Consider the following 23,534-nt stretch of genomic DNA (forward strand, 5'->3'; position numbering starts at 1 on the left):
TTAAACCCACAATTTCAAAGCTCAAATATGAAAGAAACAGATACAACCATAACTCGCGTTTCCAAGCTTGAGGGTGCACGAGGGAAATAGTAAAGGAATAAAATTGACGCAGGAACGTGGAAAAACACTACCAAACATGCAAATCTGGTAGCATCCTAATAATATACTTCCATAAACAGAAATTCCTGTATCATTTCAACCACTACTCTCGCTATATTCATCCTTCAACAAATCAGCCAAAATACTCCGTAGTAACTAACTCCATCTATCCACAAAATTCCAAGAATTGCAAGGACAATTTAGGCAAATATTTCAGTGTTCGAATCACCAAAAAATAATGGAAACAATTTTAATTCAACCTTTAGTCGCAGCATTAATGGCGGCTATGATCGCATTTCGATCTTACAGGAAGAAGTCTCTCGATCTTTCTGGAGCTTTCTTCGGATTTCTCGTCGTCTTCCTTCATCTTGCTGTTAATATCAGGTATATCATTTCACTCTACTTCTTAATTATTCTAATTTTTTTGGAATTTTTGTGTTTGATTGATTTGATTTTGTTTTTGTGACTTGATTATCGATGATTCTTGCTGAATGAATTGTGATTGTGATTAAATTTTTTTTTGTTGATTTGATTCTAGAGCTGGAATAATGTTGTTAGTGTTTTTCTTCACTTCATCGAAGCTTACGAAAGTTGGAGCTGAGAAGAAACGTAAATCTGACGCTGAATACAAGGAAGGCGGTCAGAGAAACTGGTATTAAACGTAAATCTTGAATTTGTTATTTTTTAAAAAAATTTATCGCTGAAATTCATTGTGTATGATTCACAGTTTAGTCATTTGGTCAAAAAGAAGATTGTATTTCTTTAATTTTGTACTATTTTGATGATCTTTGTCAATCATTCATGTCAGCTTTACTGGATTACGGAGTTTTTTATATGCTAGAAATTTATGTTGAATTGAGCTGTTTTTGCGATTAAACGCGTAAAGTTTATTAGAAGTTGTGAACTATATAAAAATGAGTATCAAAAATGTATACAAGCAAAAGGAGCAGAACTTAATTCGATTGTAGCTTGATTTTCTTGCAAGTTGCAATAGGTAGGCCAAAACAATGTCTGCCTGATACTTATAAAAGTTTCTGATGATTTATTTAGCGAGAAAATGCGGGACTGATTATAGATTGACATTTAGAAGTACATCCTTTTATCAACAAAATGGACTTCGCTCTTGAGTCTTGACTTGACTTTGAGTCATTTATCAAGAATGATCATTGAAGTTTTGACTTTTGACCTGTGGTACTCGTGTTTCAAATTTTTGAGCACCAAGGAAAACATTGAACCATAGAGCTTTCGGGCTTGGGCTAGTTTAGGGTTCAATGTAGAGTTTCTTGTTGAGATTGATAATATCCTTCAGATGTCCACTCAATATTGATTTTGCGTGGCTTGTTTTGTGATTATTGGGGAAAATATAGTGGAGATCCTAGCTAGAGGGTTGGAGGCTTGGAGCATCTTGGGTGGACTATAACTTCATGGTTTCTAATGCATGCCATTGTCGATAATATTGCTGTCTGCCTGTCTCCCAGCTTACTATGTATATATCCGAGAATTGAAAATGAGCAAGCTCGTAGTAGTGACCTTCACTTCTGAAGGCTTATGTTTAGTTGTTGGTGTTTTCACTAGTTTCTACTTCACTTCATCACTTGGGATTTGGGAATATCTTGTTTAGCAAATTGGTACGGTGCCTTATGTTTTGTCATTTGCAGGGTCCAAGTGGTTTTTAACAGTGGCATTGCTTGCTCTCTGATCGTGCTTATTTGGAGGTTGATAGGATGGGAAGACAAGTGTTTGGATTGCAGAGAATCTACTCTTATCACTTCACTCTGGGGTGGAATAATTGGTCACTATGCTTGTAGTACTGGAGATACTTGGTCCTCAGAAATTGGTGTACTTAGTGATGCACAGCCTCGACTAATCACAACCTTTAAGGTGAAGAAAATGCCATCATATGTTATCATCTACATATTAGCCCTTGGAATTCTTACGTTGTTGATACTCTTCATTATAGTTGTTTATATTATATACTCAGAAAATTGAAGCAGTAAAAAGTAGGCAATAATTTTGGTCATCCTTGGGGTAGGTGAAATGCATAAAGGGGATAATGAAGATAAAATTAAGAAAATGAAGATAAAATTAAGAAAATGAAGGTGAATTTAGGTGGTAGCAGAAGAGATGATGTACATAATGCAAGGAGGGAAGACAGAATGTTACCCTCATTGTGGGAGTAATACATTAAATTATTCTAGGTGTGGTGGGTAACTAACTATGACCCCCCAATATGAGGCTAATGCCTAATAGTTCCTCCTTTCTTATAGAATTGATACTTCATCTCATATATTACAAGCTCCATCTACCTTCATTCTCTTTAATTTTTCTTTTATTACTCCCTTGATATATTACCCCCGAAGCATGCCCTTAAGCATGCATTGGGTCCTCCTGCATGCTCCACATCTATGTCAGTGAACTTGCCAAAGGTCAGATTTACTGGAAGTGCCCAACATGGTTTTTTTTTTTTTTTTCCGAGTTATTCTTATAATACTCTGGAGAATCATAGCCAAGTATGCACAACCATGAGAATGTTGGGTAAAAGTGACACATTAGATGTTTGGCGGTTATTGGTATATACATGTGTGTATATGTGGAGTTACTCCCACTTATTGTCTACCTTCTATACTTCTGTCTGTTATCCTATCTGAAAGTAAGCCATTCTGGATATTTAGGATTTTCAAATACTTTGCTGACTGAATAAAGTTGATTCTAAGGTGCTTGAGTATAGAATACCTATTCTGACCTTCTGTTCATGCCTGTTAGCTGGTTGAGGTACAAATGGCGGTGTCACAAAAACAGGACTCTTAGCAGCTGCAGCTGGAGGCTGTGTAATTGGACTTGAATTTGTTTTGATCGGATTTATCACTGCTAATTGTCCTGATGTAGCTCTGAAACAACTGCTAGTAATACCCCTTGCAACTCTGGCAGGACTTGGTGGCAGTTTACTAGATTCTTTTTTGGGGGCAACAGTGCAATACAGCGGATTTTGTACTGTTCGTAAAAAGGTAATTTCAGTTAGTATTATGATGATACAGCAGCTTCACTGTGCTAAGATATCAAATTCAAGTAATAATTTAACCCCATGAAAAAAATTTGGTCCAGAAAGTACATGTCACGTTGAGATACACTTCATAATCTCATTGAAGGCTTTCATTGCATACACAACTTGAAACACTACTTTGAGTCTTTTCATACTTTTTTCATTCAACATATGCTTGAAGATTTTTACAAGTTACAACGCATGTTTCTTTGCTGATTGATTTTAATGTGCTCTTCCTACATTTTTATCTCTCACATGCATTTAGATGTTTTTCTCTTGTCTTTGTTGCTCCCTTGCCAACATTATTGCTGAGATCTTTTTTTTCACACTTCCGTCACTACAAATTGTATCTTGGACTTCTTTAAGTTACCATAATCACCATCTCCCAGCTCACTGTATATGGATGTTGCTTGGTAATCATGCTGACTACACATTGTAGTTCATGTGTGTAGCATGTAGAATACATCTCCTACTTACAATTATGATACAAAATCAAAAGCTCAATCCCTATAGAATGGGGTCGGTTACATGAGCCAAGACTCGATCTCTAATGGTTGTCCACATAAATCCTCTGCCTTCCTTCCCTTCTATCACATGTGATGTGCTCTTGCAAACACAACTTCTTCATATGCTTATGAAACTAAAAATCATGTGCTCATTCTGTGCTATAATGTCTACGCTAACTTTTTTCCATGTTAACTTTTGTGCCTGAGAACCATCAGCTGCATAGCCTGCATTGTTACTTGTCGTAGTTACTTTGCAACTGCGTTGCTGATCATGAGACTTAAGAGAATAGATTAAAGTATTTAGGACTGTTCCGTCCTTGTTCAGTATCTACTCTGTACACATTGTTGTACCTGTATTATTATAGTTCTGCTGACTAGTATGTATGGTGTATATCTCCTCCAATTTGTCACATGGAACTAGGAAACTTCTTTTGAACAATACCTTAATGAAACCTATAATTTCTATTCTTCATCACAATTTCAGATTTTCTCATTTTGCATTTGTCAACTTGCATAGTGTTTCTGCTGATTTAAAAACTTACCTATCCTCAATTCCCAATTGAAGGTTGTTGGGAAACCTGGACCCACTGTTAGACGTATCTCAGGAGTTGATATCCTTGACAACAACGGTGTCAATCTCATCTCAATACTTCTTACCTCCGTGCTGACTTCTGTTGCCTGTGTGTACATATTCTGAGATACCAGAGTCTTCAGATTCAGATAGACAATACTTGGATATATAGATGCTGTCGTACGAGCTAATCGATACACTTGAAATGGGAATTTGATAACACAGCTTGATGATGATATTCTGAAGACTTCACAGATTTTGTAGATCTGACAAACTAGCTTGATCTCTTCCCTTTTTTGGTTTTAAGTTTTTCCTTTCTGAAATTTTGTTCACATGTACATTTCTTTTTCTTTCTTTTTTTGGGCTAGATGAAGCTACTTTCTTTGGTCTTTGGATTATTTTCCTGAACACAGAAAGAATTGAGGTTGTCTATAGAGGAAAGACTTCATGTAGGAAAAGTTGTTCAAAATTGATGTTAGAGATGTGAAGAATTGCTCTCTTGTTATCAAAACACTTGATAAATTACATTTTAGTACAATTCTTTCTTTCTTTTTGGAAGATTATTAGTTTCTTTGATTTTCAACTTTTTTCTTTTATGAGGAGAAACGTTAAATGGAAGCTTGTTATCTACCGAACATATTGCCTGTCGAGTGGTTGTGTGGGGGTTCATATCAAGGCTCGTTTGGTAGGACGTAAATAATTTTCAGTGTAAAATTATGGAAAGCATTTTTACAATGGAAAACACAATTTCAAAATTAGTTTTCCATTATTTGGTTTCATGTAAGAAAAATGATGAAATGAAAGGAAAATGAAAAGGAAAGTAAGGAGGTAGTGAGAGGAGTGTACAAGAGAGATAAGGAAAACAATTTTCTCTCATTGGGAGAGTAACTTTACTCCAAGGAAAAATTGTTTTACACTTCTTTACTAACCAAACAATGTAAAACTGCAAATAGAGGAAAACAGTTTTCCAAAAAAATTTACGCCCTACAAACGAAGTCCAAGTGTAATTATCAAATTGCCTTATTCTTATTATCTTATATGTTTTGTAGAGACAATACCCAGAGCCATAACCTTTACTAAATATTAAAACAATGAAGTTATCTATAGGAAAGAAGTTCACTTAGGAAAAGTTACCTTCAGTGTTACCTAATGCGCTATCTAATTTGCCTTTTGAATTTGTCAATTTGTCCAAAATGACCCAAAAATGAACCAAAACCGACCATAATTTGCTTTTCTCAATTCGCGATTCGTGGGAGAATTAAGTAACACGTTGTCTAATATTGATGTAACATATGAAGAATCCAATCACAAGTTCTCTTATTATGAGTAGTACTCAGTAGTACTAGTACTTGTCAAAACGCCCAATCAATGACATATTGACATATATGAACTCGTTGAATCATGAGTTAATGACAGAACAATGAAAACTTGAAACATAATTATGATACAAATCGATCTTAATTAAGATAAAATCTGTTTTACATAGAATAGTACTATACATATTACAGTACAAACAGTTTCTTTCTCGAACTTAAGCTTCTGCTTAACAGCAACAGCAGAGGATATCGAAGCAGCATTCGCAGGTTTCATAGCAACAAAAGCAGCAACACAACGCAAAACAGCTGCATTCAACAAAACAAAAAGAACATTTATTCAATTTAGTTTTAGCAACAGAAAATTCATGAAATTCCTCCTTCTCAGATAAACACTTCTCTATTTTATATGCGAGTTTATCTATTTTCAGAACGATTAAGTATGTATAAAAATAAGAGTTTTTGCAGCGATATACCAGGATAATAGGACATTTTGTAAGGATATACCTTACTAAATTTTTTTTGTGGGGCATATATCAACCTAAATTTAAGTTTTGTTAAAAGGTACCAAAAATACGATTCCCGGCGAAAAAGTCTATTTTTCGGCCTTTAACTTGGTAGGAACTCGTGAGTGAGCCACAAAATGACAGTGAGGAAGTTGGAGGAAAATGAATGTAACAGAAGCAATTGAATATCACACATTATACAAAGCGTAATTAAGCAAGTCAAGGGTCGGAAATTTGACTTTCTCGCTGAAAATAGTATTTTTGGTACCTTTTAACAAAATTGAAATTTAGGTTGGTATATCAAGGTATATCCCCGTAATATACCTTATTACCATGGTATATCCCCGAAAAAACTTTAACCGAAATATTTGAGTCTTGATTAGAGATTAATAGTAAGATCCTGATTAAAGATTACTAAGAAACAGGCCATAAATGAAATAAAAAGAAAACATACGCTGCATAAATGCATCCTTTCTCTTCATGGCGTTTCTTCACATGCTCAGTGTATGAGATTTGTTGATATGAAGGTGGCTCATCCATATTTTTTTCCTTTTTTCTCTCTTCTTATCGAATTATGAGTTGGTGTTACTATGATGAGTTGATGACCTTAGTTTATATAGACATATAGTAGGGTGTTAGCTTATACTTCCTCTATTATATTTTCTTATTTGTACTACATTGACTATGTAGATATATGACATATTCGATTTTAAGTGTATTGTGTGAAATCTTGTTAGTTTCGTATCAGTATATACTATCTTTGTTTTTTTAGTTCCAACGATTAGACATTTTCCCTATCTACTTTATGTCAAATCGTTGCAACTAAAAAAACAGAGATAGTATATTTAAAATATTAATATTTTATAAATTTTACGTATATAATTAACGATATCAATAGTTAAACTCTATCCTATAAATTAAAACTTAAAAAAAATATAATTGTGTTCTTGTCACATGTGCCAGTGACCAATAAAATCACTCACATGTGTGTTATATGGATAACACAAATTCAATCAGTGAGTGATTGATTGGAAGGTAGGAGTAGTTGGTATTCTCCAATCTCCATGACCTGGCCTATAAATTATAATAGATCCACACAACTCGTTTTCAAGTAGGGTGTAATTTACAAAAATGGTTTTGGTTGTATTTCCACAATTTAAGAAAGACTGATATTTATAAGACACATCATACAATTTGTACTCATAATAATACCCAAGACTGAGGACAAATTTGAGAAAGTGGGTACTATTTGCAACCATTGTTGCTTTCAGTTATGATATGTGTAGATATTTCTAGTTTTCCTCCCCTATTATCTAAATAATATTTTTGTTGCTTAATTATGGGATGAAGATTGAAAAAAAAATTGAGAGAAAATTGCAGAAAGAGAAGGTATTCACATTGTATATGAGAAATTAAAGATGGTTGTTTATGATCGTATCTGGAAAAAGCTGAAAGGATGGAAAGAGAAGTATCTTTCACAAGCTCGCTGTGAAATTCTTATCAAATCTGTCGCACAAGTCATTTCTACCTTTGCAATGCAATGCAATGCTTTGCTGTTCCGATTAATATACTCAATGAAGTGGAGCGTCTTTGTAGAAACTTTTTTTTGGGGGCAACGAGGTGATGAAAGGAAGAATAGTTGGGTGGCTTGGGATAAGTTGTATGGTTCGAAAATAGGAGGTATGCATATGGGATTTCGTAATATGCTGATATTTAATAAGGCCATGTTAGCAAAACAAGCATGAGGGTGCTAAATAATGGCGAGTCCTTGATGGCAAAAACGTTAAAAGGCAAGTATTTTCCGACGAGCACGTTATGGGATGCAAAGGAGGTGCCAAACATGAGTTATGCGTGACGATCGATTCTAGGAGTGAAGGAGGTGCTGGAGAAAGGAGCGGGAAAAATCATCGGGAAGGATATTAATATATGGCACGACCCATGGGTTCCGGAGTTACCAAATTTTCGAGTGTTGGCACGGATGGAGATAGGCGAATGTCCACAACAACATGTAAATGAGCTATGGGTGGATAGGGTGTGGAATAGAAATCTCTTGGCAACTCTCTTCTCGCCAGGGGAATTTGAGAAAATAAGTAATATACCCATCCCTTTGTTTGATAGAGAGGACAGTTGGTCTTAGCATGCCTCTAAGAAGGGTGACTTTACTGTGAAGAGCACTTATTATATGATGTTTGCAGAGAGACGTCGTGCAACAACATCTACGTCCAGGAAAGTGGAAGGCTTTGAGTGGCCGGTTATTTGGGGGTCGATAGTCCCACCAAAAATTCAGCATTTTGCGTGGTGTGCAATGAATAAGGGTATAGCGGTGCGGACCCAGCTGAGGAAGCGGGGAATGGAAATAGAAGAGGTGTGCCCTATGTGCGGGGAGGAAAATGAGACGATCCTTCATAGCCTAGCCCAATGTCGAGAGGTGCGTAGGATGTGGTATATCTTACCATTACGCCTACAGATTGTTGTATGGGGGGGAACATCGTTCAAAAACTGGTGTAATAAGCTTCGGAAAATCTACAAGGACAATCTGTGGTGCAGTATTTTTTGGAGTATGTGTTAGGGAATCTGGTTGTGGCGTAATGCATGGACATTTGAACAAAAGAGAAAGAGCATCGAAGAGGTGGTTCACAAAGTTGTTGGGCCGGTTGGGAAGTGCGAGAATGCGAAGGTTATAAATAAGGAGGTTGTTTCGGGTGAGCAGCTGGATCGAGTGTGGAAAGCCCCAAGAGCGGGTATCTGGAAGCTAAACTCCGATGCTGCAAAGGCTACGTGTGAGTATGTTGGTTTGGGCGGGGCTGTAAGGGACCGTACTGGGGATGTGGTGGTGGTTGTATGTGCACAAGAACGAGACGATTTTATGGTCGACGTGGTTGAAGCGATGCCGATGCGTTTTTTATTGAAGACGGTCATGGAACCTGGTTTCGCTCACCTCGTAGTGGAGACGGATAATATGAAACTTTATAGTCATTTGAGGAAACGTTACATAGAACATTATGATTTTTGTAGTATTGTAGTGGACATTCTTAAACTAGCTAGTAGCTGTGTCGTTTTGCAGTTTCGTTTGTTAGGAGGCAAGGTAGTGGTCTTGTACATAATTTAGTTAAGTTGAGTAGTCAATTTGAGGACTTTCGTGTTTGGTTGGAGGAGTATCCTCCTGACGTTGCAAGTGCGGTCATGGCCGATTTGGATGGCTTGAGTAGTTAATAAAATGATTCTTTCCCGTAAAAATAAAAAAGAAAAGAAAAGATGGTTGTTTATACTAGTATTGATTAGTCCATATTAAATAATTTTTTTTTTTGAGGGGATTAGTCCATATTAAATCAACAATGGCTTTCCAACTAATTTTCAATGTAGGCTGAAGTAGTATTTTAGTTTTCATTTTACTTCTTATATATTTCTAACTTCTACGTTTTACAATTTAGTGGAAGTGTGGAACTAATCTAACCTATAAATAATCAATCTGTCTTGCGTGGACCCGGTTCACACTAAAAATAGTGTGGACCAGGCCCAGGCACTTGACCGGTTAAGAAGTACTCACTTATACCTATATGATACATAGGCAGGGCCGGTTCTGAGGGTAGGCAAGGAGTGCCACCGCCTAGGGCCCACGATCGTGTGGGGCCCAAAAAAAGAAATTAACTATGACCAGTTAAATAAAAATTGATACACTTTTTGAATATTTAGTGAAATTTGTGCTATTTTTGTGCAATTTTTAATAATATTATGTGCTTATTTTTTATTGGTATCATTAACAAAATATAGATTAAAGTTTTAGGTACGAAGGTTTTAATTATATGGCCTATAAAATATTAGGATCGACTTATATAGGGGCCTTTGTTTTTAGGTCCGCCTAGGGCCCAAAAATTATCAGGAACGGCCCTGTACATAGGTACACTATATCAAAAATAGATACACTATATCATAACTACGTACACTATATCATACATAGGTACACTATATCATTACTAGGTACACTATATCCTATAGGAACATTATATCATAACTAGGTACACTATATCCTATAGGAAAATATTTACTTAAACACATTATAGAAATATACACTATATCAAAAATAGATACACTATATCAAAAATAGATATACTATATTATACATAGGTACACTATATCATTTTAACATACACTATATCATTTTAACATATACTATATCATTTTAACATACACTATATCATTTTAACATACACTATATCATTTTAACATACGCTATCCTAAACTCACGTGATATGGATCGGGTGCACACTAATTAGTGTGCATCGGGTTCATATTAGTTTTTTTAAATAAATAATATACAAAGTAGATTATGAATATACAATGGTATATAGGGTCTGTTTTATTCAACTTATCCGAACATATATAACCTTAGTAGACCTTATTTTGTAGCTGAACTTGTTAGACCTTATTTTGTGAATGTGGCAAACCTGATTTTCGCTAAACTAAATCTGAAATTATTATATCGTATGTGAACTTATCTAAAAAAAATATAATAAAGACTAAGGTCCCGCTTTTTTGGACCGAGAGAAATAGAAATAAAATGAACTGAACTGAGCAAAATTGAAATAAAAATAAACTTAACCGAATTGAGCTGAAATGAGAAAAACTGAATTTCAAAGAGAAACTAAATTAAATTGGAATTAAGTAAACTGAACTGAATATAAGTCTAGAAGAACCGAGCCTAAAAATAAGTTGAACATATTTTCACACGTCCGTATCACCGTGTGGTGAGTAAAGTACGGACATGTACAATTGTACATGACTAACAAGCCAAATGTAGATTAATAACAATTAACAAGTCAAATAAACAACCAAGTAAGTGTTAGCCCAGTAGTGATGGGGACTGGCTTTGGTAGGACGGACCCGTGTTCGAATCCCCACAACACCTTTGGGAGAGGAATGGAACATAACCACCCCGAACTCGGTCTCGATCCGGATGTAGCCCGAAGGGTGAATCGAGTGCAAATACCAAAAAAACAAGTCAAATAAACATATATATATATATAACAAGCGAAATAAACACATGTAAATATTTGTTAGTATATATTCATTGATATTGATCTTTATGTTCATAACTTAGGACTTGATGTTTATCGTACGCAACTTTCTTATATACGAATACTAATTTTCACTCAAATTGGCAAAACCTCTCCTCTAGAAACAAAACGGTTTTGTCAAAACCAATACTAAAACTGGAAAAAGAAAATTCAAACATGAGAAACTAGTTTACAGTCAAACGAAGGAAGCCAACAGTGCAATACGCTCGTTTCTCAGTCGATTTAATTGAGGTATGTTCTTTGATTAATCATCTTATGAGGATTCATAAGCTAAATCTTCATAAGTTATTTCAATTTGTTTATATATAATCGTTCTTACTTCCGTCTGAAATATCGTATGTAATTTTCTGTAACAGATGAATTCCATACAGCACTATAAAACCCTAGGTTTACTATAATCTGCAATTGGGAATTTTTGATGAAGTTTGGAACCAATGTTGTAGAATTTTCTTGCTGCAATTTGTTTCTGGGGTTAATTATTGTGCAAAAATGGAATTAATAAAGAGGTAAAACCTATTGTGTGAATTTAGTTGAATGGTTTTGATGTTTTGTTTGTGAATTCGGCATGATAGGATAAATAGATGTTAGAAATTTTTGTTAACAGACTTTATGGATTATACTACGACTCGAAAAGTTTAAACTGTTATATAGATTGAGACTAGGTAGAACGGGTTGTGAAGACCTTGCTACATTGTGTTAGCTACTTTCGTCGTCCTAAAAAAGATAGTATAACTTTGATTATTAGTTGTCCAATGGTTAAACCCCCCCCATAGGTTCTACACCCAATTCGTAACTAGAGAGTTTCTCGGGTCCTTTGCGAATTGGAGCTAAAATTCCGGAGGTACTATAGTAAGAGATATGCATTTTTAAAATGCTATAATTTTATCCTAAGTAAACGTGATGGAATGAATGATGTTTCAGTTTCCATTTTTTGTTTTGAATCATATTCAACTTTTGTGGGACTGATAGAGTGTATGTTAACGAGATGGATTGCTGGGGAGTAGACTAACTGTCGATGGATTCATAATCTTTCGAAAACAAATTTACTAAGCACTTGGAAGTTGGAAGTCTTGAAAGCTAAAGCACAACCTTCTCTGTCTTCTCTGTTTGCAATAGGCTGATGCTATTAGCTATTTGCAAATTGCGAAATCTCAATCTAGTTCAAGATGTTATTAAAAAACACACTTGGTAGTTGCCAAGTCTTGTTTCTTCAAAACTATATGCTTCTCTCTTTACAGGATTCTTGTCCTATGCTTTTATAAAATTTCAAGTTGAATTCATGTGCTGATAATAGGTTGGAATACAGTGTAGACTGGTGGTTTGTCTTTGATCATAGTTTCCAGATGCACCTTCCATTCTACTTGTGTGTAGTAGGAATAGGAGAATTTCACATAATATATTTAGGTGGAGGCTTTTGTTGTCTAATCTCACAGAACCATTAATATGATAATAGAGATTACATATGTACGACCATCAACCTACCAGATACCCCTTTCGAGGTCCCAATTTCTAGAATGATGGTCCACAATCCAGGCTTTTCCTTAAAGAGTGGCATAAGTATGGCTGCCGTGTATAGTGTTTTAAAGTTTAATCTATCCCACCTGCACTTTTAGGTATACACAATTTCTCCAGGAATACCACAACCTATTTTGTGACTAAAACATCTCCTAACTGGAAAAGGGATCAACCAATAGCTCCGATATTTACGAGCCTGTCAAGGAAGTATAAACGAAGCGTGAAATCTGAATGGCACAAATAACTAATTTAATCAATCGAGCTCTGCCTATAGAGGATAGAATATAAAAGATCAGCAGCTAATACACGTATTATCCTTCTAGATGATGATACCCAAGTATCTAAATTGGAGATTCTTTCATCAAGGTCCTACATGCTCAAAATTTCTCTGTTGATCCTATAAGGTACACCCTTAAGTAAATTGAACTATTGCTAGGATTTACTGGAAGCCTTGGAATAAGTGATGGTTGCACAAACAATTGCGGTGTACTTGATTTTCCAACTGCTGTGCATATTAGGTTAACAAGTTAATGAATAGCTGTCTACTAGGGATGGTTGCTTGAATGGTATTATCTTTAAACCAGGTACTGTGTGGAAGGACAAGGCACTGTTGTTTCTTAAATTTTCTTATAACCAATAAACTTTTATTGATGTAGAGATGTTGACAAGTTAATGTGACTGATTAATAGGAGGACTTTGGCTTGATACATGTACCAGTATTCATACTTCCTTGGAAGTCGAAGCAATTGACTACGCATCTAGTTGATGATTACTGAGGCACAAAAGTTTGCATGGCTTCACCTAAGGTTTGGTGGGATGTTGCCAAAAAGTGTTTTACAGTTGGCCTCATATCCCTGACTATTTCTGACCGATTTTGCTCTATCACGCATATATTAGGACACTCTATGTCTCCAACATTTAATCCTGCACACAGTACTTTCGATGGTAAGTGTTGTGTTTTGATGAATGAAATGCTTTTGACATTTTTTTATTGAATCACTAAGTTTTTCTTTTGCAGACTATGTTTTGGTGGAGAAATATTGCCTCAGGAGGTACAACTTTTCATGCGGTGATGTGATAGTTTTCTCGTGAGTTTCTTATGGAGCTCCTTTATTTGGTTGTCAAATCTCAACATGCTTGTATCTTACTGACACAACAGAAGAATCTTTTGCCCATTTACATACTTGCTGACTTGTATGGTAAAGGTGATATATGATTATCTCTCAAATAAACTACATTAATCAAGACTCACAGATTACATTAAATTGGAGGATTTAGTTGGCAGCAAAAATTTTTTTTTTTTTCGGCAATCGGATAAGCAGTGAGATTTAAAAGGAAGTTCTAGAAATGCAATTAATTGGTGGATTTGAGCTAAGGTATATGTAGCAGTCAGCTGAGTGGATAATCTGCCTTAGGTTACCAAATATAATCAGCAAAATGAACCCCCTTTCAGAGAACAAACTATAACGGACATTCCTTCATGACTGGATTACTGTTTGTCGTGCTTCCTGGGCCAATCTGCTATCCAGCAAGTATATCTTTGCAATTGGGCCACACTATTAGCTATTAGACTTTTATGTAATACACTCCAAGAAAATACTTTGCAGTTGTAAGTAACTCTTGCCTAGGGCTTTTGCAGTACTCAATTTCCTGTTTCTTTTTACAAGAGAAGTACATGCAGAATAATTACTAGTACTCAATCAGTCATTTGTATGCTAGTCTGTGTTAGGTTGATTAATACAATCATGTAACCTCATTACAATGTAAACACTGTCTTTATATGTTACCGCATGTGGTTGCCTTTGTTCGGCATTGATTTTATGGAGGTCATGTTTATAATTAGTGTCTTCATTCAACACCTTGGCTTCTTTTCTGATGCTTTCTCCGTCTTTCAAAATATGTCAGCTCTCCAAGTAATCACAAGGAAAAACATGTGAAGAGGATCATGGCTATGCCTGGTGATTGGCTGACTCTGTCTGATCCATATGATATAGTGAAGATCCCTCATGGACATTGTTGGGTGGAGGGAGACAATTCAGCTTCCAGTGTGGATTCAAGATCTATTGGTCCAGTATGTTATGACTCTTTATTGAACTTAAATGCTTTAGATGCTGTTTGATTGGAAAGAAGGTACGGGTTTGAAATTTGAATCATGAACCTATGCCTAGGATTTGGTTTGGAACTTTTGAAGCTGAAACTTGTGTGCCCATGCTGAGAAACCCAATGGCTTAGGATTGCAAACTGATGGAAGAGTTTTGTTTTGTTCATTCCCCCTTCACATGTTACTCCCTGATGTTTGTTGTCACTATAGTGTGGCAGATGTGAGATGAGTGGCTTAGTCATGCTTTGATACACTAGATTTGTTGCACTAAGCCTCTATTAGGTTGGCTGAAAACATTTTCAATGTAAAATGTTTTCTCCTGCAAAGCTTTTCGAGGGGAAAACACAACTTTGGCCTAGATTTTCCTTTGTTTGGTTCCTTGAAAGAAATATTGGAGGGAAATGAGAAAATGGAAATGGAAGAGTGAGGAAGAAAAATGTGGCGTTCTCCAAGGATGAGCTAATTTTCTTGGAATTTTTTTTTGTACTCTTTAACGATCCAAACAAAAGGAAATGAGAAGTTCGCTATTGCAAATTGTTATACTCCCAACTAAACACTCTCTATGAGGCTGTACTTCAAAATATGGGGGTAGCTTGGAATATAGCAAGATCTTATGGAAGAAGGTGAGGGGTGGGTGGCAGGGAAGATGATGTGGATCCAGTGGAGTGACGGTGAGCATTGGAGAAAGTAGAATGTAGATAATGAAATTTTGTTATTATGAAGTTCAAATAATTAAATTTATCTGGTATTTGTCTGTTGGTATTCTAGATTCCATAATCTTGGTATCTCAAGCTTGAATCCCCTTCTGGATACTAAAAGTGTACTAAATGATGACTTCAAAGGTTTCAAACTCCATTTTATCTCTAGAAGTTGAACGTGCGCAATGGTTTTATGCACTTGAAGAGATATTTCACATATTTGTTTGAACATACTAGTTTTGATAGTGTAACACGTCAGTGATAAATAAAACTGCTTTCTGTTTTCTGCCATTTTGTTCGAAGATTATGAATTTCTTTTGAATGGCCTACCTATTATAGCATTGTAGCACTTGTATGTTCTTCTATTCCCTTTTCTCTGTCTCCAGGAAGCTAGATGTATTATTGTCCGGCCACGTGACGGAGTAGGTTTCATTGATCTTGCCCCCTCCCCCTTGTTTTTTAGCACTTGTAGACAGTTGTCTGAATAGGTAGAATGACTTTGGGTGCGTGGCAAAATAGCGTCATGATTTACTAAGCAATTCCTGATTGTGATTTCTGAAGAGTGAACGTAAAATTGGATGTGTTAAAACTTCATTCCTAGCATTGTAAATTGATTTGCTTGCATCATTTTTGTGACAGCCTTTCGTACGCGTTACGCCTGACCTAAAGTTTGGGCTTTCTTTGACAGGTTCCTCTAGGTTTAGCGCAAGGTAGAGTTACACACATTTTGTGGCCGCCTCAACGGATGGGTAAAGTGGAGAGAGTAGTTCCTCAACACAGGCTTTCATATCTTTAACTAGGCAGATTAAAGAGAAGTTTCATTTTTGGATTTGGTGCACTTTCTTACTCTGAAAATTTTGATAGTAACTCGAGAGAATAACCGGGCTTATTTTTTCCTATGGTTTGTTCTATGGATAACTCATTGCTTTTTTCTTGTTAGTTTTACTGAAAGCTATAGGCGTTTTTACAAGATCTATCAATGCTTGCTCAGTTGCTCGTTTATCATCTCCAAGGCACAACTTGACCTTTTATAACTTTAATTGTGTATTAGAAATCATCACTAATAGCTATCATACTATAAGTGCACGTTGAGACGTATTGAATTTTGAGTTTGTTTTGTAAGAGACCGCCTACTTTTAAATTAAAATTAGGCAATGCTAACCCGCTGTGACTTGTGATTAGCAAAGTAAATAAATTAGTGGCAAATTGTTTTTTCCAGTTCAGTTACCATTAATTTAGTTCAATTCTAATTAGTTCAATTCAGTTCCAATCAATTCAATTGTTTTATTTGAAAAGAACATGCCTTAGTTTTAATATTGTTTCTCTTCATTACTGCTTTACTAGTTATAATGTGACTTCCACTTCGATTTTCAAAGTTATAAAACTTTTTGATCGAATTTTGCTATCATAACTTTCAAAACGTCATCTCATATGAATTGTGATCTCGCAAAACTACATCTCAACTTATATATTTAAGATACTGACTTATCAGTTATTATTAGACTGACATATAATTAAAATAATTAATTATTGGTTTTTAAGATCACTTCTCGCTCCAGACCTTTTATTGGTGAGTCCAGGTAAAGTCCCTAAACGACTTATTTTTTTGAAACGAGGCCCTCGGTAAGACTTCCGTCCGTTTTCTGGGTTTGGAAAAGCGTCGATTTTCAAAAATGGGAATCTAAAAATATATATTGAAAACTATAAAGTGTAAATATATCTATCAAAAACCGAACGTATCTCCTTATCGTCTTATCCCTCTCGAAAACCCAAAAAAAATTGAACGTACCTGGTCCACAATAACCTATTACGCACCGAGTGTTGTATGATATAGTTACGTTTTTATTTGATATAATAAATTCTTGTATGATATAATCATTTCTTGTATTGGCAGTTCAATATAATATAGTCGATTTTTATATGATATAATGCATAATATAGTCAATTTTTTCTAATACAATCAATTTTTTGTGTGATATAGTCCGCTTAGATGTATAATAAATTATTATGAAACCGGTCTATCTAAGACTTTTTACCTGAAAACCATTTTTTTTTTTTTTTGGATATTTTCAACCCATGCAAAAGGCAAAAAAGAAACTTAATGTGCAACGAAGTTTGGCTCCCAAGCCTCTCAAAAAAAAAAAAAGTTTTGCTCCCAAGCAATATATCATCATTTTCCCGCTAAACAAACAGCAAACAACGATAATTTCACAACTTCTTTTCACTCTCTTTCTAACAAACATTTTCCATTCTTCATTTTTCATTCACATTTCCTTTTTAATTGTACTATAATCATCATATATTTTGCATTTCTGTTACAAATTCACACAACAATTTATTAGTGTTCAACAATTACTATAAAGTTTCTTTTATTAGTTTCTTGAAATCAATTTACATAAAAATGGGGAGATTATTTTTAATCTCATTAGAGAGCCCGTATTACACTTGCAAATATTGCTTTACCCCCCTTGGAATACCCGATGATATCATTTCTAAGGTTTGGCATTTTCTTTTTCTTCGATCTTTGTTTAATTTTAGTACTTGAATTTCATTTTCAGTATATGATGATCATAATATGCTAAATTTTGGTGGGTTTTTGCTACTTTGCTTTTTCTTGAATTCAACATGCAAGTTAGGTGAATTTGTTTATCTTATTGGGTTTCTTGAACACGTTATTGTCTTTTTGTTTGATTGATGGTTTGGTTATTCTTTCAAATTAATTCGTGAATTCTTGGGAAATTTGAGAATGTGGATGTGGGTTTTTGGTGATGCATGTGAATTTTTATTTTTTTTCATGTTTTGATTCTTGTGTTGCTTGAATGCAGAGTTTTTGAGTATGCATAATTGTGGGATTTAATTGAAATGAAAAGAAGTGATTGAAATTTGGAAGTTTAGCGTGTAATAGTACATTGAAGGATGGGTTTGGAAGCATTTCGGAGCGAATTTATAAGAGTTTGGAAGTTTAGATTATAGGCAGTATGTGGAAATTGGGAATGTTTGAAGAGGATTCAAACAGGAAATTGGGAATTGATCATGGTGCGGTTTTATAGCGTTTTGTGAACTTGTTTAACCTAAGCAGTGGTAGCTAACTATTAGGGGTGAGTATGAATTCTAAATTAAGTTCTTGGATGGAAAACCTGGTATGCAAGAATGAGTGTGGTAATAAGTTTGCCAATCCTATTTTTGGCTGATATGTACGATAATGATCGAATTGTGAGCTTGGTTGATACGTGATTTGAGGGGGTAGGAGGTATGATATGAAGCACTTTCACGCATTAGATGGTTGTTAGGAATTGCTTTACGGAACTCTGATCTCATCTACAAAATTGATCTTTTATTGCTTTGTACACTTGAAATCCATTATGCTATCAAGGCTTGCTGTATACTGAAATTTTCAATGTAGGAAGATTAGAGTATTTTAAATCTGGCTCTTCATTGTGTTTACTTGTACATTTCAATTGTAACTTCAATAATAGGAGGTAATTTTAGTCCTCAAAAAGAAAAAGAGTGTAACCTTAGTATGAGTAAAGTGAAGCTTGGATTACTAAGTTAAAGAATCACTACTTCTCTGTGAATAGTGACTGATGATTACTAAGTTGCAGAATGAGTTGGTTTTGTTTTTCCTTTCTTTACTTTTTGTCATGATGACTTTAATAGATTTAGAACATTGTTTTCTAACTAAATTTATTTCCTCTGTTTCAGGCATTACATTGCGACTATGGCAATGCTTTTCTTTTTAGAAATATGTAAGTAAATGTTCAATTTTCAATAACTTGTCCCCATAAAGTTTGATTTGACTCTTGCCCGGTGTAAATAGCATAGTTAATATCAGAATTAGTGAGTTGCACTGCATAGGTAGATCTTTTTGTTGATAGTTGCTACTTGCTGGGATCTTACAATCAGGAATAAGTTTCATGTCTGTTAAATTCGTGCCCAACCTCTGATAATGGGCAGATGTCTGATAAATCAATGTTTCGGCAAACTGTCCTTTCGTTCTGAGATCCCTTTAGATCAATGGTCTAATAGAAATAGCCTTAGTTGCAATTTAGGGGTAACGATAAAAGATCCCCCTCGAATTGTATGGATATGGTTCATCCAAGCAGATGCATTATAGGCATCCGAGTAATTGTATATGGTATGTCGTGGCATTTGATGATTTCAAGTATCATCACAAAGCATTTTTCTTGGTATTTTAACAATTTCAAATTTTCTATATTTTACTAATGGCATTTTATGTTGATTTTCTTCCTCTATGCCTTTTCTCATTTCATGTGCTTGAAATAACGTGACAAAATACTTGTACTTTGATTCAGTGTGAATATCACCATTGACGAGAAAGTAAATCCGGTGGTGATGATAGGAATGGGCGCATTGGGTGGATTGCAGAGGGTGGTAGAAGTATTCTGTGTCGACTGTGGCTCAAATGTCGGGTGGAGATATGTAAATAATTCTTTCTATGGAACATTTTAACATTTTGTTTCGGAAGTTTCATCCACAGCAGTCATCATGGAAATAATACTTATTGCAGGAGGTTGCGGATGAGTTGAGTCTGAGGTACAAGCAAAAGAAATTCATGCTAGTCAGGTATGTAGATTTTTTAAGACTTTCAAAGGTTGTTTGCTTCATAGATTTTGGTTTGCACTTATGATACCACATTAGCATGCTCTTGGACCATGGACCGAGATTTCATAGAGTACAAAAATATGTTGTTATAGAGTCTAGCTATATGGCTTACTAGCTCTCCGTCGAACACCCTGTGTATTGACATCAATACACTCGAGTATCCGACTGAACCTAACTTGAGTTAGCTACACAGAGACAATATTGTCAATACAAGTGATGCTAGATAGAGAACTAGTTAGCCAATAACGCGTTTCTTTTGTTATAAGCTTAACATTGGATTTTCTATCTCTTTTCTTCACATGAGCGAAGATCTCCATTTTTCTATATCTTTCTCCTTGTTAATGGTACATCTCTATGTTAAAGTTATTGGCAAATGCAGGGAACTATAGCTTCTTGTTTCCTTGTTCCATTGTAATCTTGGATCAGCTCATGATGTTTTGACTTATTGTACAGAAACCGCCTGTTGGACCCTTGGGAACACGCATGTATAACGGGTCTCATAGACGACTCAGATAACACAGATGATGCTTAATTTGGTTCAACAGAAGTCAAAGACTTTGTGTACATTCTTTAAACCATATGGCATATTATAGTGATCTTGTCAATTGATGGTTGTCTGTAATCTCTTCTACTTTCATAGTACTTAATATCAATAGGGTGTAATAGAATGTGTAATATACGAAATTAGGAAACTAAGATTACATAGCCATATACAGAATATACGAAATTACAGATTCTATCAGGGTGGATAGTTCTTGAATGTTATGCCAAAATCAGTTGGCTGCTATGCATTTTTTGTTAAATAGTGTTGTTAATCTTTGCTATGTGAAGAATTGATTTGTTACTAGTCAGGCTTTCATCACTTTTCTTCTACTTGGGTTTTTCTGTGAATTACTGCGGATATAATGGGCTATGTTATTATGATTGTTTCATTTCCTATTAGAAGTTGGACTTTAGTGCTTGTTTAGTTAGCATCTAAGAATATAGGAATTAAAATATTGTAAAGTTGTCTGGCTGACGAAAACATAGGAAGTTGCACTTTCTATAAAGTGGATAAAGTTACTTATTTAGGAGATCCTAAGTAAGTAGAACTTTCCACGGGAGATTTTTCTTCCCATGGTGTCATGATCAACTAACGACTTTTCACACTTCCTATAATTGAATTCTTTTGAGTCTCGAGAATTAAGTGTCTAACTAGTGAGTGTCCCGGGCGATGCTCCGGATTATTTCTTTTCGTAATTTTTTGTCTTGTGAAGAAAAAATTGACGTCATAATTTGAAGAATACAAGAAATTGGAGTAAGAGTTTATGTCTACAATGTCTACCATCATTACCATTAATGTGTTAGGTATCCAACTATTTGTGTAGTCTTTTAATGAGATATAATTACAAGACCTTATTATATTTTATTTTAAAATATTAAACAATGATGTTATGTTGGATCAATGGTTAAGCTTTCACTTTCTGTTTCAAAGGCGGTCACGTGTTCGATACCTTCTAACCATACAACATATTCTTTTTAGTTGAGGGGTTTGACATGAAAATAGAGTATCTGCATTAGAACCTTAGAGGAAGTGGCACATAGACATTCTTATGAACGCCTTTTAATATATTAGTATAGATAAGCTCACTAGTTAATGGATGATAAAAGCTATCACATAAAGAGCGCTATTGCCATTGTACTTGTGACTTGTCTAGTATAACTAAATATTTGCTAATGGCCTTAAACTCTTCCAAAAATGGTTTGTGGTGCTTGCTAAACTATTGACAGTTTTAGGCTAGATGATTATGGGTTGTTGATGAAGTGTTGTTATCTAATCTTACTAATTAAAGTATCTTTAGTGGTTGTTCTAACTTACTATACGTCTATACCTTCTATGTGACAGATTTAAAGATGGGTGATGACTATGTTGACAAAAGTTTTTATTTTAGATAAGATTTTAGTTCCTAGTAAACTTGTTCAACTACTTTTGTGAATTAGAGTTCCATCAAAATTAAATGACCAAAATCGTGCAAACTGTTTGTTCATGCTCTTTAAAGATGAACATAAGATATAGATGTGTGCAAATATGAGGTTTGGCAATGCACGTGTATAGAAAAATGAAATACTGAGGGTCTGTTCTCCTCACCTTATTTTCAGTTCAGTTAAATTCAGTTCAGTTCAGTTCAGTTCAGCTTTTGACAATACTTTTACTCTCACATATCACTATTCAGTTCAATTCAATTCAGTTCATTTCAGTTCAGTTCAGATCAGTTCAGTTCAACTGTTTTATGCCGAAGAGAACAGGCCCTGAAAGAAATAAATAAATAAATAAATAATAATAATAATAAAAAAAACTAAACGAACTAAATTGAACTTAACCTAACTGAATTGAAATTAAGACTAAAAGAACAAAGTCTTAGTCTCTTACCCAAAGAAAATGAAGAAGAAGAAGGGTAGTTCATAGTCGATAATTTAGTATGTAGTCCAAACTATAAATTAGTGGCAAATTGTCTTACCGTAATTAGTTCTAATACTGTTTCTCTTCTACTAGTTATACTTATATTTTCAAAGTTATATAACTTTTTGATCGAATTTTGCTATCATAACTTTCAAAACATCATCGCATGAGAATTGTGATCTCGCAAAATTACATCTTAACTTTTTTTTTTTTTAAAAGGTAAGGTAAAAGACATTAGGCTACCTCACTCTCGAGGGGAATACTTAATGCGCCAGATACAATAATAGAGGAAAGGGAAAATTAGTACAAACTGAAATTTCAAAATAAGAGTTAACTAAATAGCCAACATTGACAATCCAATCAACAACTCTGTTTGCTTCCCTGAAAATATGACTGACTTGGGCGAAATTGAACTTTGAAAGAAGAATCTTGGAGACATTAATGATGGAGACTATTTTCCACATAACAAACCAGAGGTTATTGATAGCATTTATAACATGTAGGTTGTCGCTATCTAAAATGATGTCGCGGATACCCATTTGTAGAGCAAGGAGGATGCCATAATGAAGAGCTGAGGCTTTAGCAAGAAACATCGAAGAATGACCAAGGTTAAGAGCTTTGGTTTGAAGTAGATGACCTTCATGATTGCGAATTATAATATCCACAGTAGCAGCAAAACCACAAACCGAACCATCAAAGTTGAGTTTGAAGGTAGATGGAGGAGGAGGCTCTCAGACTATAAGAGTAGTTGGGAGTGAAGGGGTAAGGGGTTGGGGTTGGGGTGGTGCTCCTGCAAGAAGAGATCCATTACCATGACAAAGGTCAACATGAAGACGAGTTTCCATTAACTATATGCAAATCAAGCACGATGGCAAACAAGAGAAGGGCACCAAGTATCATTGTTAAAAATAATGACATTTCTTTCCTTTCAAATGCTCCAGAAGAGAAAGATGAATTGGGGCAAGCATTGTTTTGCTATTATTTCTTGGAGAAACTGCAGAATGGTGGGGAAGAACCCAGGAGGAGAGCACCAATCATAAACTTCTT

The 23,534-nt window shown here is 35.0% G+C and overlaps 2 protein-coding genes and 2 long non-coding RNA genes across 6 annotated transcripts; 3 read left to right on the plus strand and 1 right to left on the minus strand.

Moving 5' to 3' along the window:
- The first annotated feature begins 19 nt into the window (after positions 1-19).
- Positions 20-4,782, plus strand: LOC104902133 (protein PGR). Its single transcript, XM_057391232.1, has 5 exons — positions 20-483; positions 638-751; positions 1,758-1,990; positions 2,869-3,104; positions 4,211-4,782. The coding sequence occupies exons 1-5, from the start codon at positions 338-340 to the stop codon at positions 4,340-4,342; spliced, it is 861 nt and encodes a 286-aa protein (XP_057247215.1). The 5' UTR covers positions 20-337; the 3' UTR covers positions 4,343-4,782.
- An 855-nt stretch (positions 4,783-5,637) lies between these two features.
- LOC104902134 (uncharacterized) lies at positions 5,638-7,271 on the minus strand. The gene is made up of 2 exons (XR_791314.4): positions 6,490-7,271; positions 5,638-5,838 (listed from the first exon to the last, which is right to left on the minus strand). It is a non-coding gene; the product is annotated as an uncharacterized LOC104902134 (long non-coding RNA).
- Positions 7,272-11,143: 3,872 nt separating this feature from the next.
- On the plus strand, positions 11,144-16,404 carry LOC104902135 (uncharacterized). 3 transcript variants are annotated; one of them, XM_048635124.2, is made up of 6 exons: positions 11,145-11,341; positions 11,467-11,616; positions 13,315-13,570; positions 13,644-13,713; positions 14,531-14,696; positions 16,113-16,404. In XM_048635124.2, exons 3-6 carry the CDS (start codon positions 13,417-13,419, stop codon positions 16,218-16,220), a joined length of 498 nt encoding a protein of 165 aa, XP_048491081.1. In that variant the 5' UTR covers positions 11,145-11,341; positions 11,467-11,616; positions 13,315-13,416; the 3' UTR covers positions 16,221-16,404. The 3 variants fall into 3 exon arrangements, with proteins under 3 accessions (XP_010688126.1, XP_048491081.1, XP_048491082.1); XM_010689824.4 differs by lacking the exon at positions 11,467-11,616 and having other exon boundaries at positions 11,144-11,341; XM_048635125.2 differs by lacking the exons at positions 11,145-11,341; positions 11,467-11,616 and adding an exon at positions 12,987-13,209.
- A 3,466-nt stretch (positions 16,405-19,870) lies between these two features.
- On the plus strand, positions 19,871-20,906 carry LOC130589750 (uncharacterized). The gene is made up of 2 exons (XR_008967391.1): positions 19,871-20,008; positions 20,501-20,906. It is a non-coding gene; the product is annotated as an uncharacterized LOC130589750 (long non-coding RNA).
- The last annotated feature ends 2,628 nt before the right edge of the window (positions 20,907-23,534 follow it).

Source organism: Beta vulgaris, chromosome 8 (genome assembly GCF_026745355.1).
Source record: "Beta vulgaris subsp. vulgaris cultivar EL10 chromosome 8, EL10.2, whole genome shotgun sequence".
NCBI classification, from domain to species: Eukaryota; Viridiplantae; Streptophyta; class Magnoliopsida; order Caryophyllales; family Amaranthaceae; genus Beta; species Beta vulgaris.

Coding starts and splice junctions, on each gene's coding strand:
- LOC104902135 (XM_010689824.4), top strand. CDS start 13,417: ATGGCTTCACCTAAGGTTTGGTGGGATGTTGCCAAAAAGTGTTTTACA. Junction 13,571..13,643: donor TGCACACAGTACTTTCGATG/GTAAGTGTTGTG, acceptor TTTCTTTTGCAG/ACTATGTTTTGGTGGAGAAA. Junction 14,697..16,112: donor ATTCAAGATCTATTGGTCCA/GTATGTTATGAC, acceptor TTTCTTTGACAG/GTTCCTCTAGGTTTAGCGCA.
- LOC104902133 (XM_057391232.1), top strand. CDS start 338: ATGGAAACAATTTTAATTCAACCTTTAGTCGCAGCATTAATGGCGGCT. Junction 752..1,757: donor GAAGGCGGTCAGAGAAACTG/GTATTAAACGTA, acceptor TGTCATTTGCAG/GGTCCAAGTGGTTTTTAACA. Junction 1,991..2,868: donor AACCTTTAAGGTGAAGAAAA/TGCCATCATATG, acceptor TGTTAGCTGGTT/GAGGTACAAATGGCGGTGTC.